This window comes from Pomacea canaliculata, linkage group LG3 (genome assembly GCF_003073045.1).
Source record: "Pomacea canaliculata isolate SZHN2017 linkage group LG3, ASM307304v1, whole genome shotgun sequence".
NCBI classification, from domain to species: Eukaryota; Metazoa; Mollusca; class Gastropoda; order Architaenioglossa; family Ampullariidae; genus Pomacea; species Pomacea canaliculata.
The window spans coordinates 10,730,871-10,750,413 of record NC_037592.1 but is presented as its reverse complement, the minus strand read 5'-3'; the positions used below and the strand labels follow the sequence as shown (position 1 = coordinate 10,750,413).

At 38.2% G+C, this 19,543-nt stretch overlaps 2 protein-coding genes and 1 long non-coding RNA gene across 4 annotated transcripts in view; 2 read left to right on the top strand and 1 right to left on the bottom strand.

Moving 5' to 3' along the window:
* The first annotated feature begins 68 nt into the window (after positions 1 to 68).
* LOC112558534 overlaps positions 69 to 19,543 on the top strand; it is a 22,253-nt gene continuing 2,778 nt past the window's right edge. The window contains exon 1 of the long non-coding RNA XR_003098184.1: positions 69 to 2,130. This is a non-coding gene — a long non-coding RNA (uncharacterized LOC112558534). The remainder of the gene's footprint in view (positions 2,131 to 19,543) is intronic.
* Positions 3,017 to 6,913, bottom strand: LOC112558528. 2 transcript variants are annotated; one of them, XM_025229026.1, is made up of 5 exons: positions 6,810 to 6,913; positions 5,148 to 5,925; positions 4,715 to 4,907; positions 4,089 to 4,183; positions 3,017 to 3,650 (listed from the first exon to the last, which is right to left on the bottom strand). In XM_025229026.1, exons 2-5 carry the CDS (start codon positions 5,651 to 5,653, stop codon positions 3,608 to 3,610), a joined length of 837 nt encoding a protein of 278 aa, XP_025084811.1. In that variant the 5' UTR covers positions 5,654 to 5,925; positions 6,810 to 6,913; the 3' UTR covers positions 3,017 to 3,607. The 2 variants fall into 2 exon arrangements, with proteins under 2 accessions (XP_025084811.1, XP_025084812.1); XM_025229027.1 differs by having other exon boundaries at positions 6,621 to 6,878.
* Positions 7,051 to 8,073, top strand: LOC112558529 (mitotic-spindle organizing protein 1-like). The gene is made up of 3 exons (XM_025229028.1): positions 7,051 to 7,151; positions 7,424 to 7,569; positions 7,780 to 8,073. Exons 1-3 carry the CDS (start codon positions 7,097 to 7,099, stop codon positions 7,804 to 7,806), a joined length of 228 nt encoding a protein of 75 aa, XP_025084813.1. The 5' UTR covers positions 7,051 to 7,096; the 3' UTR covers positions 7,807 to 8,073.

Below are 19,543 nucleotides of genomic sequence, written 5' to 3'. Positions count from 1 at the left end.
CTTTCTGCTCCATAGTAATGCGCACTAACCAAAGCCTCAAGGAAATATTTAGTTACAACACATTTGGTCCCCAGAAGAATAAGTAGTCTTTCTTCTTTTAGAAATTGTAAATTCAGTTATATGAGAACATCGAGATTATGAAATTCTCATACCAACGGTCTACCATTTTTCCAGACTCCAGCACAAGAGTCTGCGGAGGAAGGATGCCAGAAACAAGGAAGGGGGACAAACAAGGAAGAGGGACAAATTGCCCCCCTGCAACCACAGGCAGGAGGCAACCACAGGCAGGCCGGCTCACGGAGCATGATAAGAGCAGTCTTTCTTCTTTTGGAAATTGTAAATTCACTTATATGAGAACATTGAGATGATGAAATTCTCAGACCAACGGTCTACCATTTCCCAGAGTCCAGCGCAAGAGACTCCAGAGCAAAAGACTCCAGCGCAAGAGATGGAGCCCGAGCAGGAAACACGAAATGACCTGTGACTTCTGCTTGCTGTCATCCAGTTTTTGGTGTTAAATCTCTTGTTAAATCTTTTGTGTTAAAGACTCAAATTAATCATAAACTGAAGCGTTACCGAAGAAAGTTACGAGCTGTGCAACAGCTATTTGGTTTTCTCCAAACTATATCTGAAGGATTATCGTTGGAGGACTTCTTAAAACTTAGTCTCATTCTCCATACAGAAACTAATAAATTTCTAATTGCCGAAAAGGTAAAACCATCATAAAGAAAAAGACACGATATGAAAGCTTCCTGGAAGACAGGAGGAGCCCTGTACATACACAATACAGAACGTTTATATAACTTATATATACTCTAAAGTAAATATACTATATATTTATTAATTCCAACCATGTCCAAATTCAATGCAGATTAGATACCTTCGATCGATTACCGAAGATCTACCAGAAGAAGCGGTGTTATTTAGGTAGGTGGATGACTGTTTAGTCAAGCAAATTGTTACTTCATATATGGATTATTTAGGTAAATGAATGACAGCAAAAGTCACAATGTATTGAACCTGTGACTTTTTTTTTCAGCCTCTAGTTTAATGTTTATGTAACCATTCGTTTCAGTTTCAATGTTATTTTTGTTCAAGTTGTTCTCATTTCATTGTCATTTATTTTCAAAATGAATGGATTGCATTTGTGTGTGTGTGTGGGGGGGGGGTGTGTAGATACAGGGATTTAATGCATATGTGGTCCTTTGGCCGCCTTAAAAATTCTTTAATGTTTTAGACCTAATGTTTTATAATTTTGAAGTGACTTTTTTCTCTTTTATTTTCAAAATAGTGATGGAAGGGAAAAGAAGAAGAAAAAGAAGTAAGTTCCTCATGTTTCTTCTGATTTTATTTACCCTATCCTGACGACTGTGTTTACTTTGCATGCTTGGGAGTAGTGTTAGCTCAGGAAAAGCATTTTATGTTGCTTTTGCTTGCTTTGTGACAGTTTTATTTTTTATTTCCCTATAATTTTAAAATTTAAAAATAGTCTGGAACGGGACAATAATCTTAATAGCGGCGAGTGGAATTTGGCTAAAGCGGACTGGCCTGCTTTTCAGACCATCTGCTGCACCCGCCTTCTCTGAAACTCCACTTTTAATTTTGAGGTTGGGGACTTTGGCAATGATCCTATGTAACATCCTGCCAAAGTCTTCACCTCAATTTTGACTGAAATCGCATCAGAGACAATCCCTACACGGAGGCATTGAAATAACCACCCACGGGTGCCTTGGTTCACAAAGGAATGTAGGGTGGCCTAGCGCGCTAGAAAGAAGGCCCAGCGCAAAGCTTTTCGGCAACCTACTATTGAAAACATTATAAATTTTAAAACAAGGAGAGGAAGGCTGTGTTTACTTTGCATGCTTGGGAGTACTGTTAGCTCTGGAAAAGATAAGGGAGGCAAAAGCAGTATTTTTAATTATTTGCAGAGAGATAAGACGAGCAAGGGGAAACCAGTCAGGGACGAGAAGAGGAGCCCTGTACATACAATACAGAACGTTTATATAACTTCTATATACTCTAATGGAAACTCTAGTTAGTAGCGAACGTTTTCAGAATGCGTGTATGGATAACATAAATTATTTGCAGTTCACCTATTCTTTCTTCACTGATCGATACCAACACAACCAGGTACGGAGTGTAGGAAGTCTTTTTGCATCTTTTTTTTTTCAGCCCAAGCAAGCTCCAGAGGGAGAAGCTATCAAAATACAAGAAAAAACAACTTCCGTCTACTTCAATACCTCTTTAGCATCATGCAGGACCTCACAGGCATATTTGTGCACAAATGTGACGTCACAAGTGTTCCAGTCACAAGACCGGGCACATTGACAAGAAGACTGCCTTTGTGTATGTGTGCCCGTGTGCATGTATCAAACAAACAAGTTGTAATAAAAGAAAAAAGGTTGGAAACCAGACTAAAGTAGTACAACGCCCTCATATAATGATGACGTCTGCCACAGATTTTCAGTGGCATGCCACATAACTGTGCCCAACGTCACTGGAATGCAACTGACAAAGATATCAACATGGATCCCACTCGAATCCCCTCCATGCTTCTGGAGTCGCAATGCCATTGTCAGTTAGCAGACAGCGGCCTGATTTGGGATGGTGCCAGGTAAGGACCTCGTAAAGACCTTTCATGCATTTGTAAGGACCTAAGTGATAGTCATCAATGCGTTAGTTTTTCTCATGTACGGTCTGAAAGAGGTATTATTTATGAATCTTTGGTCTTCTCTATTTTCTGAAATACATGTATTACTATTCTAGTAATAAATAATCAATGAGTTAATTTTGATGCCTATCTGGCGTATTTAGATAACTTTAAAAGTTTGTAACGTGCTGATAACATACACCATTAATGTTAATGTTCCAAGTTTTCTAGAAATCTAAGTAATAATAATTGCAAGACCTTAAAGCCATTCTTTGGTGTAATACAAAAGTCAGTTCATGTCTCTCTCTCTCACACTCAAAAGAGAGAGAGATAGAGCTATGCACAATACTAGAAGATCAAGGCTCTGGTTCAAGAAAGAGATAAATATCTAAAGACCTTTTGAAAGAAGAGTGCATTTTTTGCGAATACGGAGGGGCAACTAGTGTAGTACAGATGTGTAGACCAAATTTTTTTAAAATTAAGGTGACTGCAAAAATATGCTCTATCCCATAAAACATAAAAGAAAATTTTTACCTCAGCTGCCTGCCCTTAACTGAAGATGAGGATAATAACGATGTCACAGTTTTTAAATTCAGTTTCTTGTAAGTCTCTTTTTTCCATCAGAAAATAGGTGATGAACTGGTTGCGGGGGGTGGGGGGAGGGAGGGGGAATTAGCACACAGTTTGGTATACAGAGGCTGATACAGTGCAGCAAAAAAGCTGGATAATCCAAGGTGATTTTCCAAAAATGAATAAAACATCTATACAGCTGTTCAGCATGCCAAATTCCAACGAAGAAACGTAGCTACACAATTCTGCCATAATAATACAGTAAATTCCAGAAAATTCACAGGCCACAGAAACGCAGTTGTCACCTCCTTGAAATATCCTAGCATTTAGTTTTGTTCTCTCTGCTTTCTACCCCGACTCTTTCTGCTGCTGCTTTTTTCGATGATGTTATCTGAAGCCTCCATCCACCCATTGTTCTTCTGTACAGCTTCTGAAGATAATAAAAAATGGGAAAATTGGGATTTGTAAATTAAAGGCCGAAGTCGAAATGGGCGTGTTTTCAAATGGTTTCGCCCGTGCGAGGGAAGGTAGGAGTACACGATGGTGTACCAGCGGTCAGTCTTCTTCGTTTCCCTAAGTTTCTGCTAGTTTCCCTTAGATTCTGCTATTTTCCCTTAGTTTCTGCTAGTTTCCTATAGTTTCCGCTAGTTTACCTCCGTTTCCCTAAGTTTCTGCTAGTTTCCCTTTGTTTCTGCTAGTTTCTCTTAGTTTCCCTTAGTTTCTGCTTGTTTCCTTCAGTTTCCCTTAGATTCCCTTAGTTTCTGCTAGTTTCCCTTAGTTTCTGCTTGTTTCCTTTAGTTTCCCTTAGTTTCTGCTAGTTCCCTTAGTTTGCTAACGTAGTTGTAGTCATCATTAGCCTAAAGATTACCTATATCTTGCAAGCTGTCGTTTGATGTCCTTCTCATCAATGTGTACTGGTCGCAATTCAGCAAGGTGTTCAATATTCCATCTGAATGACCCTCCCTTTTGAAAGCATTTTAGTTTGATGAAAAATGTTTTTAAAGCACACAAAAATACAAAAGGTAATTATTACATTATGTGCTACATCTTCATGTAAGCAACACAACAGATTGATCACCTATCTGTAAATAAAAATCAGATTTCATTAAAGCTTTCATTCAGACATTTGCTCATCGCATTATCTGGCTTCTCTGTGAAATAAAAATATAAGAAATGAAACTGACAGCATGACACAGAAGCACAGCATCTGATTATAATGTCTACTTGTGGACCAACAGTAAATGTACATATCCCCTAGAAGACAGCATTAAGAAAATATATAGACCACTATCATTACACAAATTTCCTTACTCAAGCTTTGCTATATAAACCTAACATTTTGATTGCTAAATATGGCTAAAGATGTAGGTCTGTGAATGTTTATGAAAAAGACATTATGCTCAAATCAAATAATTCAATTAAAATGGCAGCAACCTCATCAAAGACTCCTTCAATAGTCTTGACCTATGTTTTTAACGATCAAATCCTTCTGACCTCAGTACTTGATGGTGTGGATACTGTGTGAAGCAATCCAGGACTGAACATGGGGAAATGTAGGCGATCAGATCCTATTTCAAATGGGTTATGTGAGCAGTGACGACTCCAAGAGCTGCTGTCAGATGACACTGATGAGGGTGGAGACATCTCATGATTTGGTCTATACTTCTGTTGTATAGTCTCTTCTTTCCTAATATTTTACAAAGGAAGTTGGAAAGAATAACAAATTTTTATACATCACCATTCACATATCTGCTTACATGTACACAAACAATAAATATCATACAGATAATGTTCTTTCTCAATTCATTTATACTGTCGTTGTAACAACAAGACCCTAGTTGGTAAAGATAATACAGCCCAAAGGGTACTTTGTACACAGAGTAAATAATAAACCCTTTTGTGCAAATGCCATTCAAATATTTCTCACCTTATTGGTGTCTTAAAAATCTCATGCCTAGAAGTCTCTCCATACTTCACATGGTTTGTTCCATCATCTTTTTTTAAGAAACCTGTAGTCCTAACATTTGCTACATATGGACTGGCAGCCATCATGTTATTTGTACCATCTTTAGAACTTGGAAACAATGTATCTTTTGTCCTTCTGGTGTAAGGACTGGTAAGAGCTTGTCGAAGGTATGCATCAGAATGCAGACTGCTTCCACAATTCAGAAGACTGTGGGGCACTTGCCTGGGGCTCGGATGGTACGCCCCTTCTTTTATACCAAGTCTGGATAATGTCCTGATACCTTCAGCACTGTGGCTCTGAGCATGTACATTCAAAGGAAGAGGATGGACATCATCTGGTGAAGCAGGCATCTTTCTTCCTGCCAACTGTTGTTGTTTTGCATCACCATGAGGGAAGGGACTAGGATCAAAAACAGAGTCTAAACACACATCTTTCAAAGACATCTTTGACTGATGTTTGTTCATCATGGATGTTTTCAAGGGAGTATTTTGATTCTGAGTAAGTAGTTTGAGTGACCAAGTGTCAGCTCATCATTACCCTCTTCAAGGGGCGGTCTTTTTCCTGCTGTTTTCACGTCTGCATGCTAAATAATGCTGCTGCCCTTCTGCCCATCAAGGATACATTCTGAACTTTGAATCCAAAATTTTCTCTTCTCCCACTATAAGCTTCAAAATAACCTGATCTCAAATATTTATGTTGAAAGATAGATATATGCTGTCATTTTTAGTCCACTTGGATTCTGCAAAAGAATTATAACAAAATTATTGTTAAAATTTGTTTAATCTAAAATCATCCATAATTTTGTGGTTCAATGTTTTAATTCTGTGACAATGGAGTGATCTAGCTTTCTTTTTTAATTTTGGACTGATTCTTGAAACTTTTGAGGTTCACTGGCTTGAATGCAAAACCAGTGAATTCCATTCACACACATTCTACTTTCCCCTCTAGCTCATCACTGTCTCAGTGGAAGAAATACATTCATCTACTGCTCTATTTCTGCTATGCCATCCCTGAAAAATAATGAACAACAAACATGGCTGTTTACATCAATTTTTACATAACTCCTAAACTGAGGCATAATAATAATAAACACAAAATTTGTAAAGCGAATACTCACACTCCTAAGAAAGCATGCACACCCCCAAACAGGAAACTATCAACCATAAAGTAACAAGCAGAACTGCATGAGTTAAAATGGTTCAATCTATTACTAATAAACACTGTAATCAGAAATTAATTTAAAATCCAAGCATCAAAACTATAAACACCACGCTCAGTGGGTAATTGCTCATGCATCTAATACTTGTTTCTTAACGCATTCCCTTCTGGACTTTAGATTCTGATTACGATGATACATCAGCAAGTAAAGAAACACTGTTATCGAAATGAGATGTCTGATTAAAACAGGAATGAGGAGATTTAAACTCTACTTACACTAACACTTTGACTGACACGCACATTCAAACGATTCATTGTCTTCACAATGACAAATGTATTTTCAAAAGTTTCCGTCTAGCAATGAACAGCAAGAAAGGCATGATCGACGACTCGAAAAACAATCGATAAACATTTGATTCCTTAAATATTTTAAGTCTCAGCACACTGATTCAGTTAAATCCCTACTTTTCTTCCTCATGTTCTGTATATGATATGTGCCCCAACTTGCTTTGAGAGGAGTAACGTCCATTCGTTCAAACCGCCGATTGCAACTCAATATTACGTCACTTCCGTTCGCTTGTGATGTACAGCGACAAGATTCGAAATAATTTATATATAATTATATAATAATTTTGATAGATATATATGTAGAATATATTTAATATATTAAAGCCTTTCTTTTATAAAGAGGATAATAATATAAAAATTTAGCATAGAAGAATATTTCTTGAGCTCGTCAGTCATAAACAAAAATGGCAGAAGCTGGAGGGAAGCCCAAAGTATCGAATGCCAGAGAAACATTAGACAGTACGCTCTTTCCTACTTTTCATAAATAAATATATCTTTTATTTTGCATGTAACTCTCAAAATGTTTATTGTTTTCGGCACAAAAGTAATGGTTCTGTGTTTAAATTTTTTTGCTTGACGTTTGGTTACCGTCTTCCTACGATCCATTTAGTTTGTCGTGTCGCGCAGTACCAAACCAACAACAACCTATACACAAAGTTTCCATTCATATTACTCAAAACATCTAAACATTAGCATTAATCAGCGAAAATTTTGCTTTATGTTCTGTGCAGTCCTTGCCGAAATATCCAAATTGTTGAACACCGGCTTGGACACAGATACCCTAGCCCTGTGTGTCAGATTGTGTGAGAATGGCATCAATCCTGAGGCTTTGGCGCTGGTTATTCAAGAGTTGAGGCGAGAATCTGCTGCAATTAAAGTATGTACCTAGTCTATTTCATATTTAACAGCGGCGGCATAGATGCATCACTACAGTGCTGCAAAGTCTTTCATAATAATGCATGAGATAAAATTAATCTTAAATAAATAATTTTGTTTAGATTAAATTTATTAAAATGTTTATTTCTCTCTCTCTCTCAGTGGTTTTCCATTTCAGTTTTATTTGCCTCTCCAATTTTTTTCTTTACAGGCATCTGAGTCATCCAATTTATCATGAAGAAAGGAGAATGCTAAAATACAGGAGAAATATAGTGTCAGTTTTGTTATTAACCCATTTTTTTTTTTATAAGTTAACTTAATCATATCCTAAGGACCTTTCTTGTAACAGGCTTTGAATTTATATTCTCAGCATGCAAGATCTGGTAATCTTTATCACTTTGGCACATCAGTATTGCTGTTGTTACATAAATGATTAAGTTACCTGCTTAGCTAAGACACCCTCTGCAGCAATGTGTGTAGAATGTACCTGCTTCTATAAAAAAAACAACAAAGAAAGCATCATTTTAGAGTGGAAGGCAGTATTTGGTAGCACTATCTGTGTGTGTGTGTTTATATTTTTTGAAAGAAATATTGTCACTAGGAACTGGTCCAAGATGATCTGAGCTGATTGAAAAACTTATCAAACCCCGAACAAAAAGCTCATAGTTTGAGGCTCCCACAAAAAAGAAAAAAATAATGTAACTCTTGCTTCTCATTGTTATGAATGTGTGTGATTAATAAGTGTTGGTGTTTGAAATCTATGCACATTTTAATTAGTAAATTTTTAAGTTGATAAAGGAATGCTGTAATGTTTCATAAATACTGTAGTCATAAAAAAAACAAAGAGAAAATAATGTGGAATAGACTATAATTGCTGTTTCCATTTTTTTTGGTACTGTACATGATGGTGTTTTTGTCAACTTTCACTAATGAAATACTTGTTACCAGGACTTTAAAAGTCAACTGCCCTGAGTTCATATCCCATCTTGGGAATACTGTTTTTTCTCTGCATATACTTGTTTGTAGAACTGTAAAAAAAGTCTTAGTTGCTAGCTTGTGCATGCGCGCACACACACACATGCATTCAGCTTATAGAAATGCTGGATATCTATTTTTAACATAAATCTAGAATGGCAGTGTGAGACTGATCATATGTTTTTCATACTTGTGATGGAGACCTGATGGAATGCTTGTGTTAGTAGTCTCATAGGTTATTTAGTGCATCCAATGCAAGAAATAAATTATTCTATAAAAAGATGTAATGCTGTTGGAGTTTGATTTTTTTTTGGTTTTGTTATTCTTGAAAGCTTAGAGCAGCTTTACTCAAGAGGAAACCTTCAAATAATTTTCAGGTCAGCGAAAAAGTTATCCTCCGTTCAAAGTGTAATAATCCAAGTCATTTCTACATTTATCATTCCCCTGACACAAATGGGACATTGGATTTATGGCAACATGGGCCACCAGTCTAAACAAAACTAATTGATAAGTAACTTTGTAAAGAAGTATCTTTACCATGCTAGTTGTTGCGCTGGTGCTGTGAAATATTACCATCAGTACTGTTTGCAGGCAAGTGCAAGCATCTTGCTGTAGATATTTTATAACTATTTTTTTCCCTTCAGTCACAATCTATTGCAGCACACCCAGCAGTATCTCATGAAACTATTAATAGAGTTCTAAAGACTACTAGTGGAGATAGGCTGGTACTCTGTGAATCATGCTTTTAATTTCTGGTGTGATTTGTAATTTAGGCGTGTGTCTTTCAAATTTTTTTAAACAGAGTAAATGGGAATGTACAACAGATCTTAAAGGGAGAGAATATTCATCAGTTTATCCTTGTCTCTACATTTTCTGCTTTTCTTTTTCTCGTGTCATTCTCAGTGGCTGAGTTATATGCCAGTGTTTAACACAATCGCATTTTTAGGCATACAAGCCAACACTCACCCCACCCCCACCGCCAACTTTCATGCACACACACTCACTGTTTGTGTACTCGTGTGTCTGAAATTTAAGCCAGACAGAGCGAAATTGCTGGACGTTTGCCGCGTCAGCTGTTACTGCGAACCGCCCAATCCGTCGTTTACACACGTAACCCTAAATGCTTCTTGTATCGCGTGGAAGGTGTGCTTTTGCAGACTCTGGTAGCTTGTAAGTGGCCACACACCTTGTCACAGGTACCTGCAAGTCGTAAGGTAAGTGGTGCACCCTACATCTGATGCCCCTCCGCTGTAAAGCCGGCGAGACAAATGCAGAAATTGACAGAAATGTTCTTGCTTACCAAAAACTCAAAAATTGTAACAAGCGTAAATTTGACGTTTCTTTATACAGTGTTGATAAACGAGGAACCTCATCTGCCAGCTGTCTGGTTCAGATCCGGCAACAAAGTGGAAATGGCTTTTTTTACAATTACTTGGAGCACCTTCCTGTTCTGGGCGGCACTGATCATGTGAGTAGACTGCTTTCCAATAATAATTACAAGGATATCTCAGCGCTCCACCCACTCCGTGCATTTCGACCATGTCGGTCCTCGACTGATATTTCAGAGAGAAATCAGTTTCGGTGCTCAGACATTTGCCTGGCACCCGATCACTAAGAACAGTAATGACAACACAGAATTTTTTTGTTTAAGTATCAGCCATTGAGTATGGCATTGCTGAGTCAACAGCATCGACAACATAGGAAGCTGATGTGGCGAAAAAAGTAAAAGCAGTAACATATTTTTAATTTATGTTTTTAGTTTGTATAGTACTGTAATGATTAACTTGTATTTTTTCAAGGAAACATATTTAAAACAAACCATTTTGAAAAAAACATATGCTTCAGAATACAGAGAATAATACAAGGTATGTGTATGATAGTAAGCTTTGGGTGGGTGCTGGAGCCGGTTAAAGACATTTACCTTATTTCTTATACCCGACACTCGACTAGCCTACCAGAAGTGATTGCGGTCGAGTTCTGAGATATCATTGTATAGAGAATTGATGCAACACACCTACCTCATCGTGGAGGGCCACGGGCCACCTGCACTGAGAACACTTTGCACAAAGAGCCATCTACCAACCACAGATGATAGGATGGAGTGTGTGATGGTCTCTTCCATGTGCCTCCTGTCTCCGTGCGACGTCTGCCACCGTGTGGGAATGAGTTGTGATCATTCATGCGGGTCGGAATTGTGTTCGTATGGAGGTATCTCTGGTGTCATGGCTATGGAAGGTGTGATGTTGATTGTGTGTGATTTTAAACCCTTTGCTTCCTTACAGAGCTGAGACAACTGCCCTGTGGGATAAAGTAAGCCGTGAATTATTGTACGCACTAAGAATTGAGATGTGATGGTGGTGAAGGGGATTGTCGGAGCCTGAGATTGTTTTGTTTTGTTGGTGGTGGCTATCTGATAAGCTTTGTGGTGTGTTGTGTGTGTGTTTCGGGTGTGCCTGCACGCATTTATCGCTTGTTGTATGGTTCCTCCATTTTATGTATTCGCTAGTGTATATTTTATGTGTATCTACTGTTATAAACAGATTGCACTCTCAAATCTTGACTTCGACAAAGGAAGCCACACTATTTCCAAGAGTGGAGGCACTTTAGACGTCAAATGCGACGTTTATTTAATTATGTGACTATGAAATAACAATAACAAAATTGAATTCAAGAGTTTCTAAATGCAATAGGTAATTTTACTCCCTCCATTTTTTTTCTAGAATATCTGTGGGGTAGTAATGAACGTCTTGAATTCAGCTTAACCGTTTCTGTATTTTTACTTTATAAGATTCAATTTATAGTATGTTTATCTTTGTCAGTTTTCTTTAACAGTTCTCGGTTTTATCAAATTTATTGTTCTACCGATCACACTACTTCATGTACTTGTTGGCTAAGAGTATGACCTTGTGTTGCGATAGAGCCATATGCAGTTGTATTTTATTAGTTACTGTTCAGTATGATGTATTTTAAAGTATGCTGAAGATAATAAAATATCCAAAATATCTGTGTTATCCAACTCCGACAAGTCAAAACGCTCTTTAAACCTTACTTTGAACAGACTGCGATAAAAGTGAAAATGATGGTCCTGGTGTTCTAACAGCAGGTGAGAATCTGAAGTACTTCGGTGAAGCCGGAGGCAACTAAGAGCAGCAGTGAAGTTGAGTGAGAAGCGGGTGGAACATCTTCAAACTGTTTGATGTTAACCAAGATCATCTTAGAAAGTCAGAGATACCGCCGTCTTCGAGGCTATAGACAGCGACTGTAAAGTAGAACAACAGCTTTCTTGTAGCACAATTTCAAAGCGCTTGTCACTAATACAGTAATTCGTAGGCAGTAGTCGATCTCGCATCCCGCACACTTTCTCTCTGGCTGTGCACTTGTGTTATTAGACTACTTTAGGTTGATGTCCGCCTCTGTTGCTGTAATCATTAGCAGATAACTGAACTATATCAGGTTAGATGTTGTATACCTATAATTCTTTCAAACTTACGGTATACATGTTTCTGTGCTGAAACAACGAACTACACTTTACGATAGGACTGGCTGAAACAATCGGAGAGAGAATCTTAAAGTGACTACATATTAAGAGACTAATTTACCGGACCAGATATACATTTATTGGAGAATTCTTGAAACATTTGTTGCATAAATTAGCACTTCTGTGTCCTTTTCTATTTTAATTTTTCTTTGCAAGGATAATATTCCTGAATGCTAATTGTTGGAGCGATTGTTCCTATGAGTAGATTTTTATGATATTTTATCACAGCATCAATGACTATTATTCCTGTTCTAGTGCCAAGCCAGTGTGGTGATTTATCATGTAATTGTTCGTCTTGCTGACTATTTCATTCACTCATGTGTTGGTATGTTTTATTATGTCATCGTGGCTCTGTGATTTTAATTTATTCACTGCCAATTTACTATGTGCTAGAATCATTTTAGGCAATTGTCATGCAGGAGGGTGCATTTTAAGCTGTTTCAGATGATGGATGAAGCTATAACATTTGAAGAGTTCGTGGGGTTCTGCCATGGAGGTAAAATAGTTACTTCAGACCTATTTAAGAAGTGGGTAGGTGTAATAAGGGGGTACAGTGTACGGGTCGCTCGTAGTCATTAGAGAAATGCCTCGGTATTGTGGTATTAACGGCTATGGCCAAACATAGAGAATTTTGTTAAAGCTTTCATTCTTTCCTTCGAGAGCAATAATTGAAAGCCATAATGAAGATGCAATGCAGAATTTGTTAGACAATGTTAAAGTTAAAGTTAAAGTTAAATGTTAAAGTTAAAGTGTTAAAGTTCATGATGTTTTGGTAATCATTTGATATGGAGAAGAAATGCAGACAACATACAATATAAATATAATTAACGAAAACAATCAAAGTGAGACACATAATAACTACTCCCCTATCAAAGCTCGGTAAAAGTGAAACATTTTAGAGAAACTCTGCTAGAAAGAAGAATCATCCTTTGATACTCAGTACTGCAACCAAAAATATCCACATCGCTTAATATGTTAAGTTAAACCAGCTGTGATTTCTAGGTATTCTTGGTTTTTTTTGTTTTTTTTTATCTTGATTCATCTTGAATTGGGTATGTTATTTCTCTGTATCCTGCTATCTTGTTCGTTTATTGTTTCGTTCTTTGCTTTCAGTGGGTGATTTTGTACTTTGTTGTATCTGTCCGCTTACTTCTAATGATAACTACAGATCCCCTCCATACATAGCATTTTTCCTTATAGACTCCATTATTTACTTCTACTATTTCTCTCTCGCACGCACGCACGCAGACGCACGCACGCATCCGTGGCATGCATTTGTTATTCATGTTGTCATGACTGTTGGTAAAATGTTTCGTTACTTACGGCGGTGAAACAGCAGACGCTACTTGCGCACGAGTGAGTTCTAGTATTGAAGGAATCTCGGGGCTGCCTCCCCATCCACGGTGCTGTATGTGAAGTTGATCGTTGAGAGATCCAAACTATGGTCGTCTCAGTCCATATACCATAAACCTCTCTCTCTCTGTGTCTCTCACTTTCTCTCTCTTCACTCTCCAGTCTCACTTTTGATATACGAAATATCCATCTGCTGCAGCTGTTTTTGCGATCGGTCACACTCATGACTGATATGTATATCGACGCGGGATATTTGTGCATCAATACCCATAAAATACTCCACATTGGTTTCCAGAATAATCGTTCTGTTATCCTTCGTTAGGCTTAGTTAATCATAGCTTCGTTACGACTGGAGCAGGGGCAAGCCGCCGCCTCCCCCCCCCGCCTCCCCGCCTCACGGTTCAGTTCTGCTCCTCCTTCATGGCGTTTAGGCCAACACTCCATTGTCTGTTTTCTCTGTTGATACCTGGTCATCTCCAGACATTTTTTTCAGCTTGTGCTGCGAGAACCAGTTTGGTAAAGATCTTTCTGATATCGTCGTTATCGATGTAACTGCAGATACTTGAAGTTCTGCGCTTCTTCCAACTCCTTACCGCGTTTTTGTTTTTGTTGTGCCTTTGTTTCTCTACAGCTTTCATTGGCTTGGGTCTTGTCAGTATGGATCTTGAACCCACGCGCCTGCTGCGCTTGTTGACGTTAATCCTGTCTTTTTCAGATTTTCCTGTGTTAAAAGAGCAGAAAAGTAAAGTCTTCATCCAGTACGGGGTTTAATGACCATGGGTTATGGAATGAATGTTGAAATATAGCCAATGGAGAGAGAAAAAACAGTAATCGCACACAAGTCTTGTTAACAAATAAGTTTTGAAATGTGAACAGTGTGATCCCTTTTATGTTCAGAGACAGCCTTTCATTTTTGTACAGGGGCATGGATACTGATGGAAATGAAGTTTGTGGAGAGAGTGAGTAGAAGAGAGAACCTTCCCCTCTGCCATCGCCATAATCGAGAATGTTTGACGGCACGGGTAGATGATAAGCGAAATGCTTATAAGCTCTCACATCCGTTATTCATAAACTGGTATTCTAGGTATGCTGGCTACTGATCATACTTAGAAAGCCAGAAAGACCAGGAGGGCACCATCCAGAATAATTGCATGCGTGAGATCGGAAAGTCACGTGGGTTAAGTGCCCGGCTCATCATGGATGTTCAGAAAGAAGTCTCTGTAGACAGTTTTCATTTGGCAAAGAAATTATTCGTCAACGTTTCACAACTGGTCACAACTCGTTGCATTTACCAGATGAGCACATCTAACATCTACCAGAGGATACACATCTACAAACATCACGATTTTGAGAACTCTATCCGTGCATGGAGAAAGGTCGTAGGCCATCAAGTCACAGATGACCTGGTGAACACTACTCTCCTTCTCCCCCTTGCCCCTGCCTCCACACAGTGTGTGTAATCATGCGCCTGAAATTTAAAAAAAGTTTGGCAAGCTGTTGCTGCTAAAAATTTAATTAGTCTCTCACACCTGGAGGTCAAGATGCGTTTGTTTTACGTGGAAGTGGGCGTTTGAAAACTAACTGGAAGCTTGTAGGTGGTCACTCACTTTTTCACACCTTACCTGCAGTCATATCAGTTGTACACCCACATCCTCTTGATGGCACTTCGCCATAAAGGGAGTCTTTAATGAAAAATGTACTGGCTTACCAAAATTGTAAGGAATAAGTTTATAACGCTTTTCCGAAATGAAATTACGAAAATCTCTTCAATCTCCCTCATCCCACCCTCCACACACAGAATAAACAAGCATTTTACAGTGTGTGTGTGGTAAAAGGAAGGAGCTCACTATAAATACATCATCATCGGTATCGCCATCATTATCATCATTCAGTACAAACATCAGATTTCATTCTCCAGATGGTGATGTTGACAAAATGGCCACGTTTAGGCTGCAAACGGACATAGCTAGCAAACAAACAAACAAAACAAAAAAACTAATAATAATAAAAATAACTGCGAACTTTCTTTAACATCTTAAACTTGGACAATAACCATAAAGTTGAACTGAACGAGTTTACAAATTTCCTAGGTAAGTTTTAAAAATTTGTCCACGTTTGGTGCACTAAGTAAAAATCATGCACATAAACATTGTGCTCAACAATAATTAAAAAAACCTGTGTATTTTGGTGGTATACTTTCCTAAATATGTAATTTGATTGTGGTAATTTGTGTAAACTGTGGTTCTAGAGATCAGCAAGCTGTTGGTTGTCGTCAGGAATATATCCGGTGTCATTTTCTAATCAGAATATAAGTGAAGGCTATAGATAAAGTGTCAGGTAATCTGTGTTATATACTTATCTTCTTAAATTTATTGTACCTTAGTGTCGAACACAGCCAATGTGTTCATTTTGTCCACGTATTTTTGTTGTGTGTTGGGTCGGTGGATGTGTTGAACCTACGGCTTTGTGATGCTTTGTTAGTTGTCTAGATCAGCGATGTAGTAGTTCTTTATACTTTGGGGAAACGAATGAAGGCGGGAGTGATTGTATGCGTGTGTGTGGTGTGTGTTCGCTAAGCAAAGAGGAAACAGAGAAGAAATGTGAAGTTTACGATTTTAAAGCTGCTGCATCCACTGTGTGTGATCTCCTCTAACTGCAAACATCTCTTCGTGCTTCTGTGGTTTGTCTCCAATATGTTCACAAATATTGTCTCATACACCATCGTGCGCTCTCTCGCACTAGTGTTTGTGATTACGAAAATTAGTAGGCAGCAGCAGCATAGATGCAGCAGCAGCAACAACAGTAGTTTATTGCTAGGCATCATCATCACTTTGCTGGCAACAGATGGATCCAATTCCTGTCCATTTCCCTAACAATTAGTCCAATTGCACTCTAATTGAATGTCCGTTGGCAGGCGCTTAATAAAAGTTTGAAGTGAATACAGCAAGCCACTGATACCTCTCGTTATTATCTTTTTGTGCGTCTCTAGTAATCAGTTGTCGAAGAGCGTAAACAAAATTGATTTTGAGGACAGGTTAGCCTTAATAACAAGGGAAAAATGGAGGTACGAATCAAATTTTTAAATATATGTACGCTCTTTTATGGTACAATATAGTTCACTTTACGGTCACATTTATAATTAATTGTTCTTAAACGAAATATATATATATGCAGTCAACGCAGACAACAACATTTTTACGGAACCCGCTTTCTCTCATTCCTTCAAATTCATAAATCGTCACTTTCATCATCATTATCATCATCAGCTCTCTCGTCGTTATTTAATAGGTGCCAATATGAAAGTTGTCTAGTCGGCCCTGAGGCCTACTTCTACCCTGGGGTCAATGTGTGGATCACTGTGTTCGATAAACTCGATAAGTATCACACACTCATAATAAAAAGAAACAAAAGTATTTATCAGACCGGGACTTTATTATTCAAGTCAAGGTACAGTTAGTACAACCACAGAAAAACAACGTCTTACATATACATATCAGGGCAAGGGCAGTTGAACAGCATTCTGATAACTTATCGCATCATTTTTTTTTAAATTTTGTTCATGTCTGATTTTACTCTGTGATTTCTCGAGCTATAACAACAGTCAGTGTTTTGTCTCATTAAAGCGGTGATGCAACCTTTCTCTCTCTCTCTCGTTCAGTCAAATTCTCTCTAACTCCCCACTGGCTCAGGGAGGGCAGTCTGAGGGTCTGAGTCATTGTTCTTCGACTGGTGACTTTTCACCTGGATCATATATGTAAACAGAATTTGACATGAGAAGAGAAATCTGCACACGACACACAGCACAAAAATCTTTCACCAGACTAGTCTTTTATGAATACATGCTTTGAAACTCCTTGCTGTATTTCAGTTTGCCTGTTTGATAATTAATTCATATTGATGCTATTTAATACTGTTTAAATTTTAATATATTAGTAATATTGAATGTTTGAATAAACTCTTATATTACTCTTTAAACATTTAATATTAATTTTCTTGAATATTATTCTGGAATCTTTTACTTGTTTTATTCTTTCTCTTCCATGCTAATTCTTTGTGATAGTGCCTGCTCATTCACATTTACTATTTCAACTCCAACATTTTCTAATGTTTCTCCTCTCATTTTTTTATTGTTTTATATCTTTGTGCTTTTTATTTATTATATCTTTTTATGTTTAACTAAAACTCATTGTCTCACTCATTCATTCTCACTCTTCCACTGCTATTCTCTCTCTCACTGACTCCTTCAACATCTCGACTCTCCCTCTTTCTTCCTCACCTGAGGGGCATTTTTCAGCAGGTAGGACTGAAAAAACTTGTCAAAGGCAGAAGAGTTTTAGCATCTGCAAATTTAAAAAATATTGACCTTTCAGTGATGATGGTAAGACAGTTCGGGCTCAATCTAGGTATGGGTGATCATCAGACTCATTGCTTGTCCCGCGTCAAAATATTTATTGCAAAGTTTATTCGCTTCAGTATTTCTCGTACTTACAGACTTGCACGAACGATTGTTCAACAGCTCAAAACAATGGATAAAAAATACAACATATTCGATAACGAAATGTTTACCAACCAACAAAATAAAGATAAGAGATAATTTATTATGTTCTGTGTTTGACATATGCAAATATATATATAATAGTTATGGAAGAATTAAAAGTCTTTCTCGATTGAGGTCGGTTCTGTCTGTCAGCAACACTCACACACACTCATTTCCTCGGTCATAGTTTCGTTTTTGTGTACACTGCGATGATAGTATTTATGGAGGTGAGACAGATGAATTGTTGCTGAGGGAGATTACCACGGTGTATTGGGAGAGGAAGCATCGAAGATGGTCAGATCTGTATTCAGGCTGAGTTTCTCATAGCTAGTCACGTAGGTAACATAAGAAGTCAGCATGAACAAGAAAGCCGATATCATCATTTATTTATTTTAGATTCAGTTGTTTACGCAGACTGGCCTCGGATTTATGGACAGTCATTTAGGGAGAGGAATTTCACTGACGCAAGGTGAAAGGTCAGACTATGGTCTGACATCCAGCTGTAATACTGAGTTAATTGTGATGTAATGAGCAATTGTGTGGATTAACTGAGCAGTTGTGTGTGTAATGTGAGAGTTGTTATGTAAACTAGAGCAGTGTGTGATGTTAATGGAGCAGTCAATTCCATAAACTGACTGGTGCATCGAGCAGTCATCTGGCAGTGGAGTCACACCGTGGCGTCATGCTTCAGAATAGCTTCGGGTAATGTATGAAATATTGGAGAAATCTGTTGCGAAATTACTGAACATTTTCACAAAATGTATCTGTGTCACATATGTCAGGAGAAGACGTATGCAGTCTCGAGAATAGAGATGGTTTGTAAACAGGAGAAAAGTCCCAAGACATTCCCAAAATTACGATCTGGAAGAGGTGAGAAGAGGACGGAAGAGAGAATGGCTGCTGCTGGGGCGGTGGACAAGTTCTGGCTGAAAAATTCATGATGGGCAGAGGAAACGAAAAAAGACGGACGGGAAGTTGGAAAAATGGCCAGAAACGTAAATTAAATAAAATCGAAACGATGAACTAATAATCAATGAAGATTACGGCAGAAACCACTCGATGTGTATACCGAGAAGGCATGGGGCCTTTCTCTGGTCCAAAGCTGGGCCAGGACAGGACAGTGTCGCGAGCAACGACAGCGTCACCGCATCTACAGAGTCCGGTCCGAGTGTGCGCGAGTCATCTGAGATAACTTTATTCTTGTCTGAGCTATAGGCTACGAAAATAGTCACACCACCACCGCACGCGCAGCCAGCACGCACGCAGCAGCGCGGACACAACGCACGACGCACGCACAGCCACAACAACGAATTCGGTACGTATCAATTTAATGTAGCATATCTCACACTTAATCGTTAGAGAAGTCATCTAAGCCGACTGACTGACTCGTAACCTACTAAAGTCAAACCAGTCGTTCCTCTTTGTTGTTCAGGAGATGACGGAAGTTCAAGAGATTTTTCACTAAAAAAATCTAGCTTCGTTAGTCGGTGTGTGTCTAATCTTTACTGAGCTGTGTTTTTCTACTTTCTTTCCACATACCGCAAGTCCAGCCGACCTGCTTTGACTTGTTTT

What these genes read in the sequence shown, in the direction of transcription:
- LOC112558528 (XM_025229026.1), bottom strand. Translation starts at nt 5,653, where the DNA reads ATGATGAACAAACATCAGTCAAAGATGTCTTTGAAAGATGTGTGTTTA. An exon ending in ATTTTTAAGACACCAATAAG is followed by an intron (nt 4,908 to 5,147) that starts GTGAGAAATATT and finishes GTAAAATATTAG; the next exon opens with GAAAGAAGAGACTATACAAC. An exon ending in CCACACCATCAAGTACTGAG is followed by an intron (nt 4,184 to 4,714) that starts GTCAGAAGGATT and finishes TGCTTTCAAAAG; the next exon opens with GGAGGGTCATTCAGATGGAA.
- LOC112558529 (XM_025229028.1), top strand. Translation starts at nt 7,097, where the DNA reads ATGGCAGAAGCTGGAGGGAAGCCCAAAGTATCGAATGCCAGAGAAACA. An exon ending in TGCCAGAGAAACATTAGACA is followed by an intron (nt 7,152 to 7,423) that starts GTACGCTCTTTC and finishes TGTTCTGTGCAG; the next exon opens with TCCTTGCCGAAATATCCAAA. An exon ending in GAGAATCTGCTGCAATTAAA is followed by an intron (nt 7,570 to 7,779) that starts GTATGTACCTAG and finishes TTTTCTTTACAG; the next exon opens with GCATCTGAGTCATCCAATTT.